The sequence below is a fragment of the Bombus terrestris genome, chromosome 14 (assembly GCF_910591885.1).
Source record: "Bombus terrestris chromosome 14, iyBomTerr1.2, whole genome shotgun sequence".
In the NCBI taxonomy this organism is placed as follows: domain Eukaryota; kingdom Metazoa; phylum Arthropoda; class Insecta; order Hymenoptera; family Apidae; genus Bombus; species Bombus terrestris.
In genome coordinates this window covers 7202506-7228850 of record NC_063282.1, presented here as the reverse complement: position 1 = coordinate 7228850, position 26345 = coordinate 7202506, and the positions used below count along the sequence as shown (strand labels likewise).

The window sequence follows — 26345 nt, the reverse complement described above, 5'->3', positions numbered from 1 at the left end:
GTAAGGTTAAATGCGGTTTTTTCGAAACTATACTTTTTAATCTGATACTCAGTAATGTTCGAGAATAATCATTAGATAAATTTCAAATTTTTACACATTATTTCTTATAAAATTATTTATAAAGTAGCATATGATTCTTATGATATTTTAATTTGTTAAATCTTTGTAAGCCTGATTATTTAAAAATTGATTCCTTTTAATAATAAATGTTTTCGTTAAAAAACCATCATTTCCTTATTTTTTTAAATAATTTATTTCTGAAAACTGATTAATCGATCTCAAACAGCGATTCGAGAATGTGCCCGAAGTTGGTACTTCCGAAGCAATCTTCAAATCAGTGAATAAAGTGCCGGTTCCAAAAAAATTAGATACAAATGTCACTTGTATTGTGCAGACCGATTTTTGGAATAATTACGCTCTTTTGTTTCGCTAGAGGTGTTCCTGCTACTACTTATAGAAACATGAGCGATCTCGCTGGAGTTCATTCCATTGCATACGTAACAGTTCCAACACAAGAAGTCGCTAAAAAATTGTCGCAGTAAGGATCGATATAACCTATTGAAAATTAATTCTCTAGAGAACAAAAATGATTACTTTAATTAATCTATACTTAATTTACAGTGGCTTGGTGAAGAATAAATTAGCCGCTTGCGTTAATATTATACCAGGGCTTACATCGGTGTAAGTATAATGTATGTACTATTTATTATGCATACAGGCTAAAATATTTTAATTTCATTTAGAAATATTATTTATATATTACAGATATGAATGGAAAAATGAAATTAATGAAGACAATGAACTTCTACTGGTAAGAAGCAAAAAAGTAATATTAGTAGGTTAAAGTTATTGATACACACTTTATATACTTTATTTTAGATGATAAAAACTAGGACTGATACTGTAAACGCCCTAACAAAGTATATAATGTAAGTACATATTTTGATATTTTTGAATTATTATATACATACGATTAAAATTAATTTTGAACTGGCTTTGAACAGGGAAAACCATCCATATGAAGTTTGTGAAGTAATCTCATTACCTGTAAGTATTGTTTAATTATGTTTTAACATAGGATATATACTCTAATATAATGCAGATGAAAGTTGAACAATGTTTTATTATAGATTCAAAATGGAAGTCACAAATATCTCCAATGGATAAGCGAGATAGTTCCACCTATCAATCAAAGAGAGCAATAAAATAACTTTTCTTCTATATTCATATTTAAAAGGATTCTAATGTCACATATTATAATAAAAACATTTATTTACCTTGTTATAAAATAACATGAATTGTTTTATAAATTTTTCACTACCGTGAAAAGTTATGTTATGCTAATTAGAAAAAACAATACAATTAACAAAAATGCAAACTAGAACCATTACAATCGATATAAATTTGAACACATCGATAAACGCGTATACATTTACAAATAAATGATCAAACATTTATAGTGTATAGTCAATTGTATAAATCTTATACTACATACAAATATAAAACTCGAAATTGTATAAATCAAAAATCAATATAAAAATAAGTACTACAATAACTATGTATATTTTCATTTCTTGTGCGTTTCTCTCTTTCTGAAAGAAAATTCATTCTTTTTATTATCTTATTAGTATTGTCAGTCAATTTATTAATGCAAATATTGTAATAATAAAATTAATTGTTATATTTATTAATGTAAATATTGTAATAATAAAATTAATTGTTATTGTAGTGGATCATGGCAACAAATTTTGTATACTAACAAAAATTTTTTATACTATCAGAATGTGTTATTCACCCTATAAGTATGTATTATAACAAAATCACTAATACATTTTATTCGTGAATCATAAATTGTATCTAAAAATATTATTTAATGGAGTCTAGATATGTGTGTGAATTCGTATTTGAGATATAAGTATTATTTTACTAAAAATTAATGTTATCTGCCACCTTCATATCCTGGATAAAGCGATAACAGAGCAGATGATAAACATTGATTAACTTCCATTTTATAATTTTTGTCTAATAAATGACGACATGACGGGCAATATTGGACACCCGATGAAAAAGTACGTTTTAAACAATTAAGGCAAATATTATGTGTGCACGGAATCGTGACAGGATTATAAACAAGTTCCAAACAACAGGGACATGTGAATCTGCAATTTAAAAATTATAAAAATTTGAAAATATAACAAATATATTTACTAAAAATTTGATGAGTAACATACCTTTCTGAAACTTGTTGTAAAAATGCAGCTTTACCATCTGATAAAGCCTTACGACATTCATCCCACAATTTTGTATTTGCTTGATCTTTTTCAATATGTTTCACTATTTCACTTTCTAATTCGTAACTCTCAAGTTTCCTTTTCTTCTTTGGTGGTTCTTTTTTCGAAGAGGTAGAATTTTCTTCTTCCATTAGTATATTTCGCTTTTTATTTGTCCTAGTTTTATTTATTTTATTTTTTGCCATTGCTTCCAAGTATCCATCTGGATACATTGGTTTTAAACCAAGAGCCTCTATACGCGCTTTACCCTCTTCAGTCCATGGTGCAGCTGCTAGATCATCTCTTCTTAATAAATATCTCCATACGCGAAATCCGCTTTTGCCTGTATCTGGATAATACTTTACTACCTTATATATACCATCATATCTAAAATAAAAATATTTTTGTAAAAACTAAATATTAGAACATATAAAAATAACAATAATGATTATTATTATACCTGTTGCCCTCTTCTGGTGCATATTTGCTATGTTTAGCGAGTTTGAAATTTCTGACAACTCTTACAGGTATACCACCTCTCCAATCTTCAGCTGTAGCGCCGGCTGTCGCATTAAGCTTTGCATTGCAATTTAGAGCCAATGCTTTATTCATTCGAGTCAACATCTGATCGCAACTTTGTTCAGCTGTTCTTTTATTTCCTTTATAAATATAACACATTAATTGAGTCATAACAAATTTATTTATAATTAAATATTCTACCTGATAGGTCCCTGCCTCCAGAGCCGGTATAAATAAACTCATCACCATTATCAATATCATCCTCGTAACCTCCAGATAATACAATAGAATATGCGCAATCTGTTTCTCTCCCATGAATTCCAGCTATATGTGGTCTATGCACTCCAACTTCAGACACCTATCATTTACATATCTTTGATTTACTTATATATGCAAGAGTTATTAAAATTAAAGATTATTTAAAAATTTCAATTACCTGTACTCTGTACATCCAACACATTCCAACTTCTACTCCTGGAATAGGTCCACGATGATTAGGTGGAACTATACTGCACTCTTTCGTCCTTCCAACACATGCCATTCCTTTACCCCAATCTCTCTTACTACTATTATTTTCATTCGTTTTTTTTTTCGTTTGTTTAAGTTTATCACCTGCCTTTAAAAAATAATGATTTATAAATTTTATAAATATTATAAAATAAAGTATTATTAAATGGTAATTAACCTTCACAATTTCATTTTCGTCATTTTTACATTCTGGGCAATACCAGTAATCTTCTTCAGGTATAGATGTTAATGGAGGATTCAAACAGCTTAAATGATATGCAGAGTTACACTCATCGCATAAGAGAAGATTGTGTTCATCTTCTTTCCCAGCACAGACTCTACAACCACATTCTCTGCATTCCTTGTTAGGATTGTCCAAACATGCATCACAATAAGCTTGTACACGTCTTCGTTTACCACTACTGACCATATGTTGTTCATCTTCAGGACTTCTATCTTTAAGAAATTTTGGTTCTTCTATGGCAAAAATCTCTCCTTTAGGATTCACTTTCCGATTCTCAAGTGGTTGATCCCTATTTAAATAGATACACATATTTTAATCATACATTATACCAACTTAAACTGAATATTTGAATTATACAATACTTACTTTCCAATATGCAATATCCCAATAAGTTCTTGTACCCTCTTCTTTTTATCTATTTTCAATATTGTAAAATCATACCATAATCCTGTTACTTTGGGATCATCAACATTGTGATTGATCATCACTTTTTGACCTATTTTTAAGCTATCAAATTTTAATAAACGCCTTGCACGTGGTCTTACTGATGACTCAGGTACATTAAAAGCTGGAGCTTTATCATCAAATTCCCACTGCATATTATAAATAATATTATCATCTCTTTTAAAGATTTTTAATATTATTGCCTCAAACCAAGCTCCATAAGTTTGGTCAAGACAATCTACCGCATCTCCAACCTTATAATATAAACTTTCTGCTTCACACAACTTTTCTTCTTTGCTAGAATTATCTACAATTTCTTCTTTAATAATAGAACTAGGAGTTACTTTAGTACTTGAAGTAGCTTGGCTTTCTACTTCATTAATTTGTATTTTAACCATTAATTGAATTACATCATTCAAATTAACATTATAATCATATAGCTTATAACCATTTTCTAATTGTTTCCCACGGAAGAATAATCGTTGTAAATCCACTTTTACATCTAATTCCTTCTCAATCTCACGCTGCAAAATAATATTTTTATAAATGAAAGTTTTTATAAAATGTTATTAAATAAGTATACGAATACTTCAGATAGAATTATAAAAATATAGAAATACTATACTCCAAATAGATAATTTCTTTTCATTCACACATTATTATTAAATAATTGTAACTAACATTAAATAAATGTTTTTAATAAAATAATGGAATATTTAATAAAGTCAGATTTTTTTACTCCAAGAATTTCAGCATTAAATGTAAATATCAGAGATAAAATTACAACTTTTACGAAAGATAAAAAAATTATATTTTTTATCTGAAATTAGTACTTCCTATTTATTTTACCTTAAACTCTTCCACTTCCGTCAATTTGGAGATGGTTAATATTGCCTCCTGTTTACCATCCATTGTTCTCACTTTAACGTACATTTTAATATGTTTATTCAGTCAAAAATTTTCAAAAAAAGCGTTATCTTGTGCCTAGTTCTTTAACACAACGATCAACGTGTGCAAAAGCAAAAAATGTAATTCACTTCATTAACATTCATAGAAGTACAAATAAACCAACAGTGACTGTCATCAGTCATGAGTGACTTCAACACTTGTTGGCATTTACTACTGAGAAATTTGGCGGGAACAGATCGTGAGTATATATGGCGGAAAAAAAGATAGAATGAGAAAGCAATCACATTCAGGTATATACATCGTTGTCATTGGTCATTTCTATTAAAACAAAAAATGAACCAATCAGACAATTTGCTTTTATAAAATTTATCGTTCAGTTGTAATAAATTTTATTATATTTGTTTATATTTTATTTTGTGAATTCTAAATCTTAAATAATATTGTGTACCATATTAAGATAGTAATAAATAGATTTAAAATGAATACTGTTGAATATTTATAATAGAAATACGTAAAAAAATTAATTAAATTGTCCAATATATATTTAACATAATAAATCTATACAAACACTTATTTCTTAATTTTTTATTTATTGTACTCTTAGGTTCTTAAATTAATTAAATTGTCCAATATATATTTAACATAATAAATCTATACAAACACTTATTTCTTAATTTTTTATTTATTGTACTCTTAGGTTCTATATATTTTAAAAATTAAAATATATATTATATAAAAGTGTTACAAATATGTGTATAAAAATTTACACGGTCTTAATGCTCACTTTATCGATATGCATGCAATTATATGAGCAAGTGTATTTTAATCCTTCCGTTATTCACATCTATTGACGAAGCTAATTGAGATATATACTCTTTCCGTGCAGTAGGTTGTTAACAATTTAAAATAGTACTATTTATGTGAAATTTAATGAATTGTACATCTTATGAAAAACCGAACAACCAAAAAAAGGATTAAATTGAAAATTAATAATTTGTAATAATTTAGGAACTGGTAAATTAGCCACATTCCTAATTCTGAAACTAACTTTTCAAATGTATACCTAGAAAGTTCTTTGTACAATTCATATACAATGGTGATCAATTTGATAAGAAATTTTTATAGATAAAGAAATATATATAACTACATATTAATATCAAGCTTTCTATGTGTAAATAAAATCTCTAATCCAAATTAGATTTTTTAGAAAATACGATATAATTATAAACACTGAGAGTTGTATACAAATTATACAATTTTTGTACTATCTTAATTACTAAATCTTCATTAGTAAAGATTTAAAATGAAAGTACCTTTTCGGATTCATAAAAAAGAAACAATTCCAATCGTAAATTGTACCTCTGAAAATACAGAAAATTGCAATCCTGTTCTCACACAGCTATACATAACGTACATACAACTTACACATAATTATATTTAATTATATTTATTTAATTAATTTATTAATTACACGATTAATACGCATCATTGTGAGCAGAACTCTAAAGTTGCCAGTTTTTTCTCATATAAAAATATCGGAAAACGATTGAAGTTTACGATAAAATTACAATTTTTACAAATATAATATAATATGTAAATATATATTAAAATGTATTTATACATACATAACTATATTTCTATACTAATTTCTAAAGTTGAACAAAATTTTTTCGGATAAGTTCAGGAAATTATTAGTCTTACAAAAATTCAGGACATATTTCACTTATATATATTAATATATAATTTACAATAACTCATATATGACTGTTGTTACGATAAAACTAATATGTATATGTATATATAGCGTAAAGCGGAACTTTAAAGTTGCTACTATTTTTACAAAACTAAATGTTCTTGCAATTTGTATAATTACATATTAACAAGTAATTTGCATAACTTACAATCATGACAATATAATACCATTCATGTATAAACGTAAATTCACAGTTTCTGCTCTCTTAAAAGAGTTACTAATCAATTAGAACTTATATAATTACATAGTAATATATAATTAGCGTAATTTATATATAATTACAATTGTAATATGGTTAACAGCTCCATCATTAAATAGAATATTCTAGTAGAAAATGTTGCTCCATCTGTGGCACAACCTATGGCTAAGCAGCACAATATGTATGTACCGGTACAAAACTTAAATGAAAAGAATGTTTTTATAACTTTTGAATCGATATTAATCAGTAATCGTACATGATTATTTATTACTTTATGACTAGAAAAGTTAAACGATTTATAAAAATATTCATATAAATTTTGTGTATTTAAAGTATTATATAATTAACAATTAATAAAAACGTCACAAAATTGGCATTATGTTTGAAATTACAAATTGTATACAGAATTTTAAAATAGACTGATTTCATGTACCAGTACACAGAATAGCTGCTAATGTAAACTTAAACTGCCAACATAGAACTTTCCAAGTCAACTTCTTTTATTCATCGCACCTGGAAGACTTCCATTAAATTTCCTGATTGTCTTCTCCAGTCTCATTATCTACAAACTCAACATGTGTGAATGGAAAATGGCCAACCTTGCCATGCAATTCACCTTCCCACTGACCATTTATATTAGTCTTTGTTACTTTTATCACATCTCCAACTTCTAATTTTAAAGCAGTTTTATCATATGCATTTGGTACCCTTGCTTGTTTCACTTTTGCAAAAGCAGGCAATGTTCTTTGAATATTTGATCTGCGGGTGGTCCCTTGTCCACTTTCTGGATAAGACATTTGACAAGCAGAAACCGAATTAGAATTTGTAGTTGAACTTCCGCCACTTTCTGGGCATGAATTATTCTCAATTACAGAGTGATTGTCTTCTTCATACTTCTGAACATATGGTACTGGAACTGAACCAGTTTGACCAAGGCTATTTCTAGCAGTCCACCATTGTTCTTCATCTTTTGATATAATTGTAAGAATTTCTCCTAAAAATAACATTATTGGATTTATACAAAATATAAAAACTTACATTTTAAAAATTGCATTGCTTAATCAAATTATTAATTGCAATCAACTAAAAATATAAGAGACATTATATGTTAACCAGTCACTTTCAAAGTAACACTTAAAATATTTAAAATAAAGATTAAAACCTACAAACCTTTCCTAAAAGGTAAATCATCAGGATCATTGCCTTCAAAATCATATTTTGCTATTACCCTCTGTGTCTTTTTAGATGCAGGCCTGATCAGTGGTGTTGTATCCAAATAATGTAATTTGTAAAAAGCCAAAAGGTTGGGAATATCAGGAAACGTTTGATCTCCGATCCGATAACGTATTTGATCACCCTGCTGAATTTTATTTATAATATAATGGCTAACCTTGTTGTCTTCTCGTACACATAGAACAAAATCTCCATGTATCGATGTGCTGTCACGTACTAAGAATACACCGCCTACTTTTTCACCCATGAGTAAATCCGAGGCATCTTGTCGTGACATTGCACCAAAATACCAACTAAAAAAGACATGACAATAAAAAGATAATTAATCCCACAAAAGATTCATATTTAAAGTTCTGCACATCAAGTATCATAAATTTATAAAAACAAGCATACATATAGATATTAGTAAATAAGAATACAATACAATATACATATCAATAACCAAAATATTAAAAAATACAAATATTACTTTAAATAACATTCGCTTATCTTAAATACATCGAATTATTTATAATATAATTTTCATAAAAGGTTATTACAAATTTGTTCAACATCAGTTAAATAAAATTTTAAAGGTTAATCATCGATGCAACATCATATTTATTACTTTATTAGACGACGTCAATTGATTTCATGACGCATAACAGCAAGACCAAAATCATTTCTTTATTTACCTGTACTTGTCATATTGATTAAAAGCAGCAGCCATTGTTTTAGCAAGTAATCGGTATTAATTCCAGCAACAGGGCCTTGATGGCGCAACGAAGAGCGCCCCTGTTCGAGTCGAAGGAGGCCCGGGTTCAAGTCCCCCGAATACAGGTCCCCAAGTCCTCCCTCTCTCTTTCTCTGTAAATCCTGCAATATAAAAACATTGTTCTTAGAGTGTTTTCAAACATTAAGCTCTCTCAATGCAGCATGTTTAAAAAGCCATGTTTCTAAATCAAAAGAACATCCTTTAAGTTCGTCCGTACATATAACATATACGATATATTATAATATATTTGAAAAACTTTCGTTCTCGACCTCGCCGATGGACTTGAGTAATAGAATCACTTGTTAATGGATCTCATGTGAAGTTGTGTCTGTTTCAACAACTGCAAACATGTTTGAAGTAAAACCCTTACTTCTTCTAATTTCGTGTTCTTAGGCTTCGCCTCACGTCGAATATCGTCAGTGGTATTCTTTTTGCCCAATTTGTCTACTGAGATTGCGCAAAAGTGCAACTTCCTTTCATGCGCGAACCAATAGCAGACGAATAATATTTCGAATTTGCACCTTCGTTAACGCTACAAACAGCATATTCCACTTAAATCTGTGACATAAAAACAGAAATAATAATGATCAGGCCGAAGTTTCTTGGATTGTGAGTATGCGGCGAGTAGAGTGAGAACTTCCGAGAATCTTGAGAAACTCGTTCCTAGCGCTTTCTGTCGTCTCAATGGAGGAACTAAAATCTTCCGTTTAAAAAAAATATATATATATCTTTCTTTCAATTTACCAATAGTATGTACAAAGATATCGATATATTTTTAAAAATAAAAATACCGCTTTTTCTTTGATTTTTTTTTACAGAATATTAAAATGGTTAGGTTTAAAGAAATATTACTTGATTTTCTACAGATTTATTACACTCTTCCCCTCCTTGCATTCAATTTTTTTATGAAACTGATATTATTTTCCTAAAATATTCTTTCCTAAATGTTCCCTTTATCCTATGAACTGCACTGGTACACGTTGTGTAAAGTACAAGAAGTAAAACGCATTATTAACATAATTCTGAAAAATGATGACTCATATTGTACAGCAAATTTATCGAGCTAACTGCGTGATTAATGCTGCACACATTTCGAAGAATTCCATTGTATGATGACCTGTTGCTTGAGGTGGTGGAAGTGTAGGATCTAAAATAGTTATATTTACAATAAAATATATTGAGATAAATCATCAATTAAAAATCGTCAGCGTTGACTCAAATTCTTCACCTCGTCCAATATCTTCTTCTTCATTTGATAAAGATTTAAAATCCAATAAATAACTTTTGTAATCAACTTGATAAAGTTGTAACGACATCTTACTATATCTATCTGTTAATTCACTCTTTTGGCGTACTCTAACGCTGTAAGCATTTATGATTTTCCATTCCTAAAAATATATAAATTATTATATATATTAAATTTGTTATTTTATAGATTAGTTTATAAGCAAATCTTACGAAATTGAGAGCTTTCATAGCTCGATAGACTTCATTCATAATGTCGTTCGGTTTAGATTGTGAACGGATTCCTAAATGCCATTTAGCTCGTTTTACTGGCGTACCACGAGCACCTTGTATCGAGGACGATGTACTTCCTTGAGAACTTTGTCTTTCTCGAAACGCTGAGATGTACAAAAAGTATATCAAATATCGTTTTCATAAACTCTATGATGAAAACGATAATAAATTTTTTAAATTCTAAAGATACAACATTAGTTTATCTTCTTACGTGCTATTCTCTCTGGATGTGGTCTCAAAGGACTGCTACTGGTATCATTGGGGCTAAAAGCAACAGGGGGTGGACTAGATGCTACGTAGAAATCTTTTAATTCTGCTTTAGCAGCCTCATCTGCGATTCTTTTATTATCTATTATTAAGTGATAGGCAATTGCCAGTTGATCGTGAGGATCTCCAGCTAATAATGCAGAATGGACTTCTGCTTCTTTGACATTGAATTTTTCGCAAACTTCGTTTACTGCGTCTATATCAATTACAGAAGCGTCTTGTTCAACAGGCGACGGGAATAAATATGAAGGTAAATCCTTCTGGAACCATTCGTGTTTCCTAAATTAAAAATATTTGTAATTATTTCAAACTGTATCAAAGAAATGTTAAAAATTTTTTAATTTATAAGTAATGCATAATACATATAATAAAAATTGAATATACTTGATATCTTCAATGGTTGCTCTTTTCATAGGATCCACTTGTAACATGTGACATAAAAGACTTACAACACTTTTATTCAGGTACTCTGGAATGGGAAAAACTCCAGCTGAAACAAATATTGAAATTTTATATGAATCATTAAAATCAAAGGTTATACAGATTGTTATTACTTACATTTAATTTTACGGAAAAGTGTTGGTACATGTTCATCATCAAATGGTAAAGTACCACAAAGTAAAGCATAAAGTATTATTCCACAAGACCATATATCGACTTCAGGACCAGCATATAATTTACCAGAAATTACTTCTGGTGCTGCATAATTAGGGGAGCCACAAGAAGTACGTAAAAATTCTCCATCCATCATCATATTTGACAAACCTATAATTTGATAAATTATTAGATTATTTGAATAATATCATTCAATCAATAAACTTTGTTAGTAAGATCTCGACTATATCCAAATACCGAAATCTGCTATTTTTACATGTAGATTGTGATCTAACAATAGATTCTCTGGCTTTAAGTCACGATGAACTATCATATGCCTGTGACAATAATCAACACCAGAAATAATCTGTTGGAAAAATCTTCGTGCCTCATATTCCTTTAGTTTGCCATGTTTCACAATATAGTCAAACAACTCTCCACCTGATACATATTCCATTATCATAAATATATCGGTGGGTGAGCTTATAACCTGATATCTAAATTGTAACAAAAAATTGATATATTTTATATTAATTAATATTTTATAAAGCATGCTACTATTACTTACAATTTAATAATGTGAGGATGTCTGAAAAGTTTCAGATTTTGTATCTCTCTTCTAATCTTTCCAACCACATCTAAACTTTTGATTTTCTGACGATTCAAAATTTTCACAGCAACCTTATGTTTTGTTAAAACATGTTCTCCAACTATGAAAAAGATAAATTATAAGTATTTTGTATGCTGTGGTATTATCTAATATAAAAAGTAATAAAAGCAATAAAAGTAATAAAGGTTTATTTACAGAAGATTTACATACTTTTTACTTTACCAAATGTCCCAACACCTAATGTTTGACCAAGTGTGTAATGGCCAATCTTAACAATTGGCTGTGGTTGATTAGATGGAATTTTCTCAGACATTGTTGTTAATTCTATAATATGTAACAAACATCATCAGTCAAATACAAAATATAATGTTAATAAAATTAGATTAGTTAGACTAAATGTGAATTCTTACAATGACAACAACTTTAAGTAAAATACGATCATAAGTTGCAGCTCAAAAATATATAAATTTATATAAAAACAATGAAGTTAAAATATCAATAATTACTGGCACTTTATTACAATTGCTTATTTATATTACACAAATCCAAGAAATTGTTTAACATTTAATGCAAGGTCAAATAGAATGCTAAATCACCAGCATTAAGATGTGATAGGAATAAAATAGCTACATTGAGAAATATGAAGATAAAAATACGTAAAATAATAAAATAAACTCTGTCATAAATATTATAAACTAGATGATTAACTTCAATCACCTGATATTATTTACATGTTCTGACACATTATTTCGAAGATACCACTACACAGACATTTAACAGGATATGTTAAATCATTTATCACAAAATTCAAAGATTAGAAAGCTAGTGATAAATTTTATATTGATATTTTCGATTCATAGGAAAATTGAGTCTTCATAATGCTAAAATATCTTATGTTCAGTAAGTATACGTATATAGCGCTATCACGAATTAATCTGGCGGCATATATAAAATTTCTTTTCAAATCTATTATACGAAATATATAGAGTATATACATAATTTTTTAAATTTATTACCTAATTGTTTAATCATATAAAAGATATTTTAATTTGATTCATTTTTAAACTTCAATTTTTTAATATGCATATGAATAACATTATACAATTTTTCAAATATATTTCTTAATTTGTTAATTATACCAAAAGATCATTTCAATTTCATTTATTTTTAAACTTTAATTTTATATTTCTTTTTTATTTTATAATTAATTTGTCGAAAACAAAAGTTAATATTTACTTTAATAGAGATAGTCATTATGGTGAATAATTATTGTTTATGCAATTATAGTTGTCAATTTTAGGGATTAATATATTAATTAATGCTCTTACTTTATTCGAACATCATGTTCCTTTTTTTACCAAGACTCGAGGTTGGATTTTAGAACCGCCTAAAATATAATATTGATCTTTGTACTCTTTATTTTATTTCGAAGTAAAATTTACCAATCACGTTATTATTAAAATGTCAGAAAAAGAGATAAGCCTTCTTAAATATTTTCTAAGTGGAGGATTCGGCGGAATATGCACCATCGTGGTGGGTCATCCCCTAGACACGATAAAAGTAAGGTTACATTAATTAATATAAAAAACAGGTTCTGTTAAGTAACAAGGAATTCTAACGTGTAATCTGCATATGATTAAAATGTTTTTTAATTCTCAAAAATCCTGTTACAACTTAATTATTAATTATTTTTATAACAACAACAATGTTTATAAACAATAACAAATTATAATAATAAATGTTTATAAATAAAGCAGTACAAATTTTATAATTTGTACAAATAAAACAAAAGTTTGTTTTCATTGTTGAAATGTAACAGAATTTGATATATGAAACATTTAAGTAGAAAGTATAACTTCTTAAATCATTTTTAACCTTCTAATATTTTTTATAATATTACAAAATTGGAATAAAATGCATTTTTAGACATTTTTGTATATAATAAAGTATAAATAGAAATTTGGGGTAGAATAGTTGCTCTATAAAATTAAGTGTAAAAGATAATCCCCCAATTTTTCAGCTGTACGTAGTCTAATTATAAGTAGGATTATTAAATCCTACTTAGGAATAAACTGTTTTTCTCTGAAGAGGACTGGCCCGATATGTTAGGTAAAAGAAACACTATGTGTGCTGATTAGATTTTGTATATAACTTTTTATTTAAGAACCTACTTTATTATTGTCTTTTTATTTTTTGTCCTTCTATTCTTTTAAATTTTTATGTTAATCAATTATCTGTGATTATCATTGTGGTTCATTATTTTAAATATTTTATATTTTGATAAGGACATAAAATATTTTCATATTTAATTAAAAAATTAGGATCTATGGGAATTATTGTAATTTTTTTATTATGATGAAAAATAATTAAATTAAAAGAACAGGTCTATGGTTCAATTATATTGTAGCAAAAATAAATAATTAATAAAATTAATGTTTTCCGTACATTCTTTCTATTTATCAAAATTGCTTGTACTGACATTTTTTTGTTTTCCTTTTAATTATTGTTAATAATATTCTATACCAAAGTAAGTGTTTGGAAGGGACATTATTGTTAATAGGTCCGCCTCCAAACTATGCCTCTACCAGGTCCAAATGGAGCAGTGTTGTATAATGGAACAATTGATTGTGCTAAGAAAACAATCGCAAGAGAAGGAATACGTGGACTATATAAGGGTTGGTAGATAGTTTGTACCTTAAACATGTATAAATATACCCTATTAATTCTTTCTTCTTATTAAAAAATATTTGCTCAGATTATCTACAATATTTTTCTTTTAGGTATGGGTGCACCTTTATGTGGTGTAGCTCCAATATTTGCGATAAGTTTTTATGGATTTGGACTTGGCAAGCAATTAATAAAGAGATCTGACAATGTTGAACTGTCTTCTTTGCAACTATTCTATGCTGGTGCTTTTAGTGGCATCTTTACAACTGTTATAATGGCTCCTGGTGAAAGAATAAAATGTCTTTTACAAATACAACAGGGTGATGCGAAACCCAGATATAATGGCCCTATTGATTGTACAAAGCAACTTTATAAGAATGGAGGAATTGCAAATATTTTTAAAGGTACCTGTGCTACTCTTCTGAGAGGTATGTAATATTAAAAATGTTCTTTTTTATTTTATTTTTATAATAATTTAAATATAGAGACTATGAAATTGTCAATTGCTACTCTTTTTTATTGTGAATTTCCTTAAGTCTTATATATCTAGCTTATATTTATACACAGTGTTATTATACAACTATAAATGATAAATTTAGAAAGTAGAATTATCTTATAAAGACAAAAAAATAAAGTGTCTAATTTTGTTCCTTGTTTTTTATACACATATATCAATTGTAAATTAAAAACATATATTAGCTAACTGATGATATTATCTTCATAATTATTTCTTCCCAATGTAGACTTCTTTAAATACCTTCTCCTCAAGGTTCTACATTGCAAACCACCTTTGCGTAATGCATGAAATACTCCCCAATTTTTCAGCTTCTTGGGAGTTGAGCATCTTGGTGCTATTTCTCGTAACCTGTTTACCTTTTTTTTTTTTCAATCAAATTACAATTATTGTGTGGTTAAAAATAGCTTCAAACAATAGCTTCTTTATACTTACCAAATAAGGATTCCATGTAATCATCGAACAAGTACAATCCCATGGATTGCTATCTAATCTTACAATTGAAAATTGTGGTGGTTTATTTGGAATCCGAAGCATTTTGAAAAAGTCTATAGGTAGTGATGTCAGCTTATTCTTTGAAAGGATAATTTCTTTAAGTTGCTTCTGTTGTTGCACTCCAAATAAACCAGGTGGAATGTATTCTAATTCATTATTTGATAGATCTATACGTTTAACATTTTGCAAACCATAAAATGCATCCATAGATATTTTACGAATATGACAAGAACTTAAATCAAGATCTACTAATTTGATTAAATCCACAAAAGCATCAAGATCAATACTTGAAATATTTCCGCGAGCCCTTAATTTTAACAGCTCTGGCATTCCTTGAAATACAAAACGCTCCAACATTGGTATTTCTAAATTATACAGATATAAGGCTTGAAGCCGACATAATCCTAAGAAAGAATTTTTTTGTAGATATAATTTTGAATCTTCACCTCCCAAATAAAGTTCTAATGTTGTATTCATGATTTCAAAAGTACTGAAATCAGAAGATATTTATGTTAATTTTACATCTTATTATCATAAAAATATGTATGTAATTAAAGTACCTTGGGAATATAGAATCCAAAGGATTCTTCCGAAAATCTGCAATCTTCAACATTGGGAAAGGGGGAAAAGATAGTTCTGATAAAAAAGTTAGATTATTCCCTCTTAAATCAAGATCTTCTAGCATCAATAAGCCAGCTAAATCTACACTTTTAAGTGTTAACAACTGATTACTTGCAAGTGACAATACTTTTAAATTTGGGGTGCCATAAAAACAAAATTCTGGAATGAACTTCAAACTATTTTTTTCTAATGAGAGATGAACGAGATTATTCAAACCATCAAACATATGCCATGTTATATCTTTTAAATCACAATCATAAACTCTTAAGTGAGTTAAAGCTCCTAAACCAGTAAAAAGTCCAACAGTTTCTTGATAACCTTCCATTTCTTGTTTATACACATCATAAGGAAGTATTTCCTTGTCATCACTTTCTCCACTATTTTGTTGACTTAAAAATATCAGTCTGTGCCCTGTACTTTGGCTGATGTTATTTAGTAATTGTTTATTATTATTTTCATCATTGGTAACTGTATTCATTGGTTTAACCACAAGATTAGCTTTGTTTCTTTTCATTGGACTCAGGCTTGTCAATCTGACTCGTTCTAAATTTAGGTAAAGAAGATTTAATCCTAATGGATACAATGAATCAACTGATAAAACGATTCCTCCTTGTTTTCCTTGTTCAACATTCGAGCTTTTTTTTACAGATTCATAATCTATTCCTTGAATGTCTAAAGATATTAAATCTGTAAAACGTTGAAATGTTGTAGACTGTAGAAGAATCTCAAAGTTTCCCATACCAGATTCAAGAATTGTAAACACCTAAGACAGAGATACGTTACTTTCGAATAGCCAAAAATAATGCTGTTCAATTCTGTAACAACAACCTGAATGTCTGATGGGAGTTTATCCAATAGTTCCTCATAATCTTCGGCAACAGCGCAAATTGCAACATTTAAAAATTCGGGTATCATAGAGTGGTCCATGTTCAATCCAAATTCGAAATTGCATTCGTTAGTCAAGTTCTGTTGAGAAAAAAGATTATTAAATGTCAAAAAGAAAGATAGCTAGTTTTCATACCTGATCTTGACTCGTTTTGATCCATCGATGCAAAGGTAAATCAATAAATTTCTGTACCTCACATGAACAGCCTGGTGGACATTTTACCTCCCAAACATCACCAATATCGATTATTTGTCCAAAGCACTCATTCTAAACATACATTTATTTATTAATTTATCATTCAGCTAAATATACATGCAAAGTCACTCTTAAGAATCTCTATGTTACAATGAGAAATTACTAAATTTAAAAATATTATGAGAAAAATAATCTTTTTCTCTTACACTTCTTCATATTAAATAAAGAAAAGAATTATGTACCAGCAAAGTGAGGACAAGTATTAGAAAAACCATCATAATTAGGATAAAATTTGAGTGTTGAAGAAAAGCAGATCTTAAAACCAATGATGGTACGCTGGTTTGAAGGAAACTGAATTTTGTTAATTGTTATCTATCTGCCTTGATGAGCCCTATCAAACAGGATGTTTCCTATCTAGCAACCTACACACACTATTCTTGCCTTATAATTATAAATAACGTTTCCACATAATGCTTTAATTATATACATTCAGGTGAAACTTGATCTTCTTTCAATCTCATGAATATCTTTTATAATATGTTTATTACTTGTTTACATGTAAATATTGTCTGAATCTGTAAGCTTTTATCTTATAGTCTTCCATACAGGTAATTTGTATATCTTATTAATCATTTTTTAAATTTAACATTTAGATGTTCCTGCTAGTGGAATGTACTTTATGACATATGAGTGCCTCAAAAAGTGGATGTCCTCCGAAGATGGCAAAACAGGAATATTACAAACGATTGTTGCTGGTGGTTTTGCTGGTATAGCAAATTGGATTGTTGGAATGCCACCTGATGTATTAAAAAGTCGTTTACAAAGTGGTATTTATTATAAATTTATTACAATTTATTATTAAATTCTAAGTAATGTTTACAAATCTGATTAACAACAAATTATGGAAGATATTAATTGAAGTTTTACTTATCTTATTTAGCTCCAGATGGTACTTACAAAAACGGAATTCGGGACGTGTTCGTAGTTTTAATGAAAGAAGAGGGACCAAAAGCATTGTATAAAGGATGTGTACCAGTGATGCTTCGTGCATTTCCGGCAAATGCAGCATGTTTCCTTGGGTTTGAAGTTGCTATAAAGTTCTTGAATTGGCTACTACCTAGTGTATAATTTAAAATTGTATAAAGTATTCCTACCACTAGTTATATGTTGAATTGGTAATATATTCGTGAAGTATTCTATCTTTAATCAAAATACAATAATATATCTTTTTATAATAGCATTCACTTAATGATTTTATGATGCATTTGCAATGAACTGTTAATCTATTTTATCTTAATCATTAATGCTATTATATAAGTTATTTTTTAAATATAGCTTATACACAATGTAATAATTTTTGTCATCTTTTTATATTGTTGAATTTCTATTTTGTAATTTTTAATATATCTTTTTATAAGGGTAAATAAACAACGGATTTGAAGGATCAATTTTAATTTTAATCATCTTCTTTTAAATTTATTTATATCTTAAAGATAAACATTTTCAAATAATAGTTTCGTTTTATAAGAATTTAAAAAATATTTAGAAGTAAACTATTTTTTTATTACTGAGTAAGATTTTAAATTTCTCACTTTTAAGTAAAGTAAGAAATGACTGTTTATATTTATTTGATGATCATACAAATTCTGTTTGATGTTTTCTTAAATTAAGTTTACTACCGTATTATTTATTAGGAAGTTGTAATTCTTATCTTATCTTGTCCATTGAATTGGAATTTACAAACTGGAAATTTTGAAGGGTTCCTAAACCTATCAGTACATTAACTTTTTATCACTATAGCAAGGGAATTGCTTTAAGTTGTAATAAAGCTTCATATTGTTTATAAAGATGATATTAAAATCTGTTATATTAATTGGAGGCCCGTCAAAAGGTCTGTCTTTCGCATAAAATGAATATTTCTAACATAGTTGTTATAAGCAGTATAAAAATATAACCTCAAATATGATTTTACTCATTTTTTACAGTATTGATTGTCAGTGTATTTGAATTAAATAATAAGTAAAAAAGAGTAATCCACATGATATTTTAAATTCAAAAATATATTTTTTAGGTACTAGATTTAGGCCTCTTTCATTAGATATACCAAAACCATTATTTCCTGTTGCTGGATTACCAGTAATACAGCACCATATAGAAGCATGTTCTAAAGTGGACAATCTTAGTGAAATATTAATAATTGGATCATACCTTGCAAGTGATCTGTCTCAATTTATTCAGGAAATGATAAGCACATATAAAATAAGCATTAGGTATCTTCAAGAATTCATTCCATTAGGAACAGCTGGTGGCTTATATCACTTTCGTGATCAAATACGTTCTGGTGGACCTACATACTTTTTTGTAATGAATGGTGATGTATGTGCTGACTTTTCTTTGCAAGAAATAGTAGATTATCATAAAGAGAAACAAGCATTGCTTACTATCATGGCCACTGAAGCAACTAGACAACAATCGTTGAATTTTGGATGTATGGTTCTTGACAAAGAAGGAAAAGTTGCTCATTATGTAGAGAAGCCATCGACATTTGTTTCCACTTTAATCAATTGTGGAATCTATCTTGCTTCCTTAGATATCTTTCAAACCATGGCTGATGTCTTTTATGCAAGACAAAATCAGGAGAGTTTTACGTAAGACATCTTAGAAGACTTTTTGGAAAGTCTCTTATATTTAAGAATTTTGACTAAATACTACTACTTTATAGGCAATTTAATGGTAATGGTAAAGATCCAGCTCATATATCACTAGAACAAGACATATTAATGCGTTTAGCTGGAACTGGTCGTTTATTTGCTTTACCTGTTCTAAAATGGTGGTCGCAAGTTAAGACTGCAGGTTCTGCTATATATGCCAATCGTCACTATTTAGCTTTGTATAAAGCAAAACATCCAGACCGTCTTGCTTCTACAGTTAATGGAACTTTTCAGATTATTGGTGATATCTATATTCATCCTTCTGCTACTGTTCACGAAACAGCAGTGGTAAAAAGCTCTTATAGATATTTGGTTCTTATAAAATCATGAAACATTAATTAAATATAAATTTCATGAAATATTTGATTTGTAGCTAGGTCCAAATGTAAGCATAGGCCCAAATGCTGTCATTGCCTGTGGTGTTAGAATAAGGGAGTCAATTATATTAGCCAATGCTCATATTCAGGCACATTCTATTGTATTACACAGTATTGTTGGGAAAAGCAGCTATGTGGGAGAATGGGCAAGGATAGAAGGAACACCATGTGATCCTAATCCTGACAAACCATTTGCGAAAATGGAAAACTTGCCCTTGTTTAACACTAATGGAAAATTGAATCCTTCTATAACAATCCTCGGTAAATAGTCTATTCATTGATTATTTACACAAGAAGATGAGTATATATATATTTTTACTATTTATATTCTAGGTACGAGTGTACGTTTGGCAGCAGAGAAAATTGTATTAAATTCGATTGTCTTACCGCACAAAGAACTGACTAGGAATTTTAAAAATGAAATTATTCTATAAGGTATATGCATACAATGCAAATCACAATATTTAAGAAAATATATCTTTGTTAACTAATTTATATGTGCAATATTTCGTTAACTGCTATTGTATATTTGAAATTGCCAATTTATAAAATAGTGACTTTAATATAAAGTCAGTTTTCTAAGAAACTGATACTGATGCACAATATACAGATTTATATAAGGTATTTATATGGATATAAATATTTTCTAATGTTACACACAATTATTAGTTTATATATTAATATATATAACGATATACCATGTACAATATGAGGAAAATAGACATTTTCGACACTTGTATATCCATTTTTCTATTTGTATTTCTGACTTATATTTGTAAACTCAACACCTTAATCACTAATAAGTTAATAATTAGTGAAGAATATCTTTTGTTAATTCGTTCTTTACCAAGAAAAAGGCTGAAATAATTTAAACAATAGTTTATGATAATTGTATAATTTAAATACATATGTATCTATTTTTTAATATAAAATAAATATAATGAGTTCAAATATCTTATCTGTTTATATAATCCATCATATCAAAAAGTACCGTATATATAAAGTAATTAACATTATAAAGAGTTTAAACTATATATTTTCTTCCAGAATACAAATAAGAGAATTAATAATTTATTAAAAAAGAAATTGTATGTTATGCAGAAAATATCAAAACTTTTCAGATCGTATGTATTTACTTACATCGTAAAAATAAACACATACTCGGTTGTTTGACATGCTTTTTTGTACATAGTTGTATCATCATTTACAAGGAACAAATGTAACAGCATTAGTCTATGAAGTTTATAGAATATATAGAAGTCTATTAAGTCTATATTCACTCCTCTTTTATGTACAATTCTTATGGTTAGCATCTAACCCTTAGAAACGTTAATCTGAATATCATAAGAACGTTAAAAAATACGCGCATAAGAAATTAATAATTTTATAAAAATAGATCATGTACAGTCTTCTTGTTTCAAACCTTCAATTAGCTATTATACAATTCCTAAAATACTATGAATAAAAACAGAAGCTTCAAAGCTTCGTTTCATGTTTAACCCTGTTTCTGAACAATTGACTTGGTCGAAGTAACCCTTGAGAATTATTTAAATAAGAATTTCCAGACATGATAACGGTTGCTGAAGAATCTGGATTTAAAAATTCATTTTTATTATTATCCTCAAACGCAAATCGTTGCTGTTGTTGCTGTTGCGTTTCATTATGATTGTTGGACTCATGATTATTTTTCATACGATAGTGTACTTCAGAATCCGTCTCTTCTTCATTATCCGCACTATCTACATCTCCTGGAAAGATATTAGATAAATACACATAAGAGTAAGTGCATTTCATAAAACTGAATTCAAACAAATTTAAGCAGAACGCACCGTCGGAACTATTAGTAGAAGGTAAGTAAAAACGTGAGGCTGGAACTTTGTTATTTCCTACACGTCGTTCTCGTTCTCTGGCAGTATTGTTTGGATGATGATACTTAAATTCGCGTGGTAGGGTATAGCTTCGGGGCAATGATACTTGACTACCTTCCATATCGCTAAGATCTCCTTCTACCTCTCCCTCGCCTTTAGAACTTTCCTCTCCACCGTTTTGACTGAAACGTAGAATATATTATAATATATGTTATAACTAATATATACCATTTAATAATATTTTAATCTTTAATTACCGATGATTAACATGAGTAGACGGTGTCCAATGGGAATAATGATGAGGAAGACAGCGCGGTGCCAGTAAAATTTCTGGAGTGTCCGCTCTTTCTCTTTGCGTTGTTCTCCATGAATTCGAAGGATGAACGTTTGGGTAATAGGAAGATGATGGTGGTGGAGGTAAAAGACAGTGCATTTTCACTGGTGGCCACGAAGATAAGGCTAGTCCTCCATTTTGATCACCTACTGATGGCTCAGATGTGAATAAAGGAGAACTGGGGGAAGTATGTAATTTTGTATTAGGTGGTGGTTGCTGATTTGATGCAGGCGACGACGAGAATGACGATGCTGAAGCTGATGGGGGAGGAAATAACTTTCCTTCTTTTATTTCTTCTTGAATTGCTCTTAATTCTCGCAACTGCTGTTGCTTCTTCTCTTGAAGTTTCTCTCTTATTAAATTCACACTTAGAGAGCCAGCAGTTGCAGCATCCATTCCAATTTTTTGTTCATTTGAATGATCATTTTGTATCATGCCGGAATTCGCAGATTTCTTCCAAAACGGTATTAATTGACGTGAATTATTATTCACGCCAAGCCATTGTTTCGACTCAGTCACTGTGTTCATAGAAGTTGTGACAGTTCCAGTTTGAGACTGTGGTGGCGGAGGAGGTACGAATGTTGTTGGTTTTTTCTTTTTTCGATTTGGATTTACTACAGCTGGATTCGTAAAACGACAATTAAATACTCCTGGTATGCCACCATTACTCAATTTAACTCTCCTTACTCCTACATTCACATTTAATTTTTTATCTTCTGTATATTCTATTTGTTTTTCTTCCAGATTATCCTACATACACAATTCCTTTGTTAGAGATATATTTACTATATTGCCCTTAAAAATTTGATTTTAATTTGTAATACCTGGTTTGATAAAGCCGTGAGATTCGAAGCCGTCATTCTACCACCAGCTTCATACCTTAATCTCCGTACATGAAAAAATCTATAGTTCCATGTAAAGTCATTAACAATTATTATCATTAAATAATATCTGTTTTCGCAAAATAAACTGATAAAATTGAACTTATACCTACCTATAATAGAGCCCCATGAAAAACATACCACCAAAAAATAAAGCTAATAGTGTAAGTACTAAAGTTACAGGGTTTGGATGATGTTGGTGTGGAAGAAGATCTGTTCTATTAACACCAACTATCCATACACCAATGAGTAAACTATTCTCTAAAAACATTACTGTGTAAAAAATTACCTAAAAGAATATAAATGAATTGAATACACCTGATTTAATTAACTTTAAATATTAGTATTAAGGAAGCAACATACATCAACAACTCACCATTTTTTGACGATGATTTGTTTCGTGTAAATTTACGTACGCAAATATATAAACGAATGCAAGGAGTGAAGCTAAAGACGTTTTTCTTAAAATAGGCAAATGTTCGCCACCATGAAAAAGACCATCTGGTGTGAGTAGCAACCACATCAACATTGATAGCCAGTGGAGAGCCATGACAATTAGCAACCACTGTCCACCATAAAGTGAAGCATAAGCTACCAATACTCCTACTCTAGCGCTTACAGTTCCTAAACGCCAAGCTAGTTGTGCCAGCACACCTAGCCATGTCAATACCAAACGTTCTAAATTACGAAGACGTGCTGCACCTTTGCTAAAACTAGCAACTGCCCAACATACACTCCACAAAGACAGACCAGCAGATACTGCAGTTAATTTTGCTAACTTATCACTGTCTCTGTCAGTTTCCTTTGTTTTTCCAACATCTGTATTTGAATCATTATTGACTCCAATAGACAAGAGATATAACTGGAGAAGTAACATTGGTGCAGCTTCACAGAAGGCATGAATAAGGCGTAATACACAAAGTTCTCTAACCTAATGAAGTAAAATCATTAATTTCAGATAAATTATTTTAAATATATACACAAGCTATTTTTTTCTTGCACTTTACCTCATGTTTAACATAAGTTAAATTAACTGGAATAAATAATTTGAAGTATCTCCATAATACTCCAATTTGAGTTGAATGAAGCAATAAAACACACCATATTGTCCAATTCCCATTTTCTTTTTTTCCATTGATATTGCAATCTGTTATATTGTTACCAGTTAGTTTGCCTCTGGCTCCCCACAAATACCATCTTACACTAATAATCTAAAATTAATAAAGAATATATTAGTTATGACAAATAGAAATTTTTCATTGCTTTATATGGATACTGACCTGAGAAATAATTAATGAAGTTGCTATAAGAACAATACTTAAGGGAAAGAGAATTGGAGGAGCTACAGAATGTTGGGCAAGAGCATATACCATTGCAAAGTCAAAAACAACGTCACAAAAATATGATGCAAGGGAGATTATATTGAATAATACATCACACAATGGTAAAAATTCGTGTTGATGCTGTATCTGCAGATGCTGGGCCATAATGGGCTTTTGTTATCCATTTGGATTATCCAGCACCTTTTCTTTTTGTCAACCTATGCCACACATTCCACAATATAGCAATTGTCTCATACAGTGGATGAAGAAAGCTTTATTCTAACTGAAATACAAATTGTTAATAAATTACCTATTTAATTAATATTCAATGTAATATGATATATGAATATTACACAAAAATCTTAAACTAATAGAATACCAAATATATTAGGTCATCCCATAAGTTCGTGCCGATTTTTGTGTATACATTTCATGTGTCGATTTATAAACATACGGCGATAAGGGACCAATGTACTTGAAAAATGGGAAGAAGTTGTACAACGAGAGGAGGATTACATTTTTTCATGAAACTGAAAGGTATGTAAACAATCTTAACATATATAACCGCTCGAAAAACGGAACGAACTTATGGGATGACCTAATGATTCAAAAAGATTTTATTTAAAAATTAAAAAATTGTTTTATATACATATTTTTGCTATAAAAATAATTTTTATAGCATATTGCTCTGTAATCGATACATATGAATTCAAATAAATAAATTTGTATATTCATCACTAATTGATAATATCACATATCACATTTTTAACTATTCATATGTGACAATGTCAGAAAACTACAAATATAAATTTAAAATAAAAACTGGAATAGACAATAAAATATTGTAATAAGAAACTGACAATAATATTCAAAAAGTTGGAAAATGAAAAATCAATTTTTTACAAACTGGTATATCTGATTAAAATGTGTCAGTTGTTTAATAGGAAAAAAGAAAATAGAAATCTCGATAGTCTGGAATAAAAATATTAATATAATGAAAATATAAAATTAAAAAATATTGTGAAGCGTAGGAGGAAGCAAATTTCCTTACCACATTCCTCAGATGTCACCGAATGAGTAATCACAAAAGTAACATTCTCATCTAGATGCTGGCCTCGCAAGAGCTTGGACCAGCGTTGGAATGCAAGGAATTTATCTGTATACTTCGCGGACGCTTTCAAAAATAAAACTTTTCCTCACCGACTATCCACGATCTGCGTTGCTTTTTGATTGTGTTGGTACATTTTCCGGCGATTCACGTTTAAGAAGGTCGCTTATTTTATTTCAAACAAACTTTAGTTCAATCTACCTGTTGATTCAAGAGACTACTATATATAGATTACTATATAACAATGTAATAAAATAACATTGCACTTATCGTTGCTCCACTAACTCTAAAACGCAAGATTGTCGACCAAGTAGTCAGGAATTCCAAGCAGTGGTTCTCATCAACAACTTTGCGTAAAATGATTAATCAATCTCTCACATTCTTCGTCAGTGGTTCTCATATTTTTATTATTTCATTTCATTTCTGCAACTATACTGTTAATATAACGAAAATAATAATATTATAAATAAAATGTATATAAACAATATATTTATAATTTTGATAATCCAGATTTTATAACTATTTTCATATAAAATTGAACGCTA

The 26345-nt window shown here is 29.0% G+C and overlaps 8 protein-coding genes across 12 annotated transcripts; 3 read left to right on the top strand and 5 right to left on the bottom strand.

The window, feature by feature from the left end:
* Positions 1-374: 374 nt before the first annotated feature.
* Positions 375-1455, top strand: LOC100643136 (protein CutA homolog). Its single transcript, XM_012316418.2, has 6 exons — positions 375-538; positions 622-681; positions 766-811; positions 880-929; positions 1005-1047; positions 1131-1455. Exons 1-6 carry the CDS (start codon positions 375-377, stop codon positions 1203-1205), a joined length of 438 nt encoding a protein of 145 aa, XP_012171808.1. The 3' UTR covers positions 1206-1455.
* On the bottom strand, positions 1106-5092 carry LOC100651464 (E3 ubiquitin-protein ligase UHRF1). Its single transcript, XM_003400848.4, has 8 exons — positions 4834-5092; positions 3907-4508; positions 3475-3829; positions 3226-3405; positions 2991-3147; positions 2731-2929; positions 2232-2657; positions 1106-2159 (listed from the first exon to the last, which is right to left on the bottom strand). Exons 1-8 carry the CDS (start codon positions 4915-4917, stop codon positions 1940-1942), a joined length of 2223 nt encoding a protein of 740 aa, XP_003400896.4. The 5' UTR covers positions 4918-5092; the 3' UTR covers positions 1106-1939.
* Positions 5093-6324: 1232 nt separating this feature from the next.
* LOC100651298 (adapter molecule Crk) lies at positions 6325-9493 on the bottom strand. 3 transcript variants are annotated; one of them, XM_012316417.2, is made up of 4 exons: positions 9102-9493; positions 8753-8933; positions 8016-8371; positions 6325-7839 (listed from the first exon to the last, which is right to left on the bottom strand). In XM_012316417.2, the coding sequence occupies exons 2-4, from the start codon at positions 8785-8787 to the stop codon at positions 7373-7375; spliced, it is 858 nt and encodes a 285-aa protein (XP_012171807.1). In that variant the 5' UTR covers positions 8788-8933; positions 9102-9493; the 3' UTR covers positions 6325-7372. The 3 variants fall into 3 exon arrangements, with proteins under 3 accessions (XP_012171807.1, XP_012171806.1, XP_020722196.1); XM_012316416.3 differs by having other exon boundaries at positions 9203-9493; XM_020866537.2 differs by having other exon boundaries at positions 9050-9192.
* A 191-nt stretch (positions 9494-9684) lies between these two features.
* Positions 9685-12730, bottom strand: LOC100643177 (5'-AMP-activated protein kinase catalytic subunit alpha-2). Its single transcript, XM_012316411.3, has 10 exons — positions 12539-12730; positions 12032-12145; positions 11780-11921; positions 11470-11708; positions 11176-11382; positions 11002-11107; positions 10562-10896; positions 10291-10454; positions 10061-10220; positions 9685-9979 (listed from the first exon to the last, which is right to left on the bottom strand). The coding sequence occupies exons 2-10, from the start codon at positions 12132-12134 to the stop codon at positions 9888-9890; spliced, it is 1548 nt and encodes a 515-aa protein (XP_012171801.1). The 5' UTR covers positions 12135-12145; positions 12539-12730; the 3' UTR covers positions 9685-9887.
* A 421-nt stretch (positions 12731-13151) lies between these two features.
* On the top strand, positions 13152-18647 carry LOC100651175 (congested-like trachea protein). Of its 2 annotated transcripts, XM_012316415.3 has the most exons (6): positions 13158-13381; positions 13842-13930; positions 14382-14496; positions 14602-14916; positions 17853-18026; positions 18140-18647. In XM_012316415.3, exons 3-6 carry the CDS (start codon positions 14397-14399, stop codon positions 18325-18327), a joined length of 777 nt encoding a protein of 258 aa, XP_012171805.1. In that variant the 5' UTR covers positions 13158-13381; positions 13842-13930; positions 14382-14396; the 3' UTR covers positions 18328-18647. The 2 variants fall into 2 exon arrangements, with proteins under 2 accessions (XP_003400735.1, XP_012171805.1); XM_003400687.4 differs by lacking the exon at positions 13842-13930 and having other exon boundaries at positions 13152-13381.
* On the bottom strand, positions 14985-18293 carry LOC100647673 (insulin-like growth factor-binding protein complex acid labile subunit). Of its 2 annotated transcripts, XM_012316413.3 has the most exons (6): positions 17442-17827; positions 17140-17271; positions 16947-17084; positions 16058-16881; positions 15438-15987; positions 14985-15361 (listed from the first exon to the last, which is right to left on the bottom strand). In XM_012316413.3, the coding sequence occupies exons 1-6, from the start codon at positions 17475-17477 to the stop codon at positions 15188-15190; spliced, it is 1854 nt and encodes a 617-aa protein (XP_012171803.1). In that variant the 5' UTR covers positions 17478-17827; the 3' UTR covers positions 14985-15187. The 2 variants fall into 2 exon arrangements, with proteins under 2 accessions (XP_012171803.1, XP_020722195.1); XM_020866536.2 differs by lacking the exon at positions 17442-17827 and adding an exon at positions 18157-18293 and having other exon boundaries at positions 16947-17271.
* A 301-nt stretch (positions 18648-18948) lies between the features above and the next one.
* Positions 18949-21026, top strand: LOC100650129 (mannose-1-phosphate guanyltransferase alpha-A). The gene is made up of 5 exons (XM_003400678.4): positions 18949-19090; positions 19271-19847; positions 19922-20198; positions 20284-20548; positions 20621-21026. Exons 1-5 carry the CDS (start codon positions 19048-19050, stop codon positions 20719-20721), a joined length of 1263 nt encoding a protein of 420 aa, XP_003400726.1. The 5' UTR covers positions 18949-19047; the 3' UTR covers positions 20722-21026.
* A 279-nt stretch (positions 21027-21305) lies between these two features.
* LOC100652055 lies at positions 21306-26204 on the bottom strand. Its single transcript, XM_012316408.3, has 9 exons — positions 25744-26204; positions 24651-24975; positions 24378-24581; positions 23747-24301; positions 23484-23659; positions 23314-23392; positions 22413-23239; positions 22117-22337; positions 21306-22035 (listed from the first exon to the last, which is right to left on the bottom strand). The coding sequence occupies exons 2-9, from the start codon at positions 24855-24857 to the stop codon at positions 21764-21766; spliced, it is 2541 nt and encodes an 846-aa protein (XP_012171798.1). The 5' UTR covers positions 24858-24975; positions 25744-26204; the 3' UTR covers positions 21306-21763.
* Positions 26205-26345: the final 141 nt, after the last annotated feature.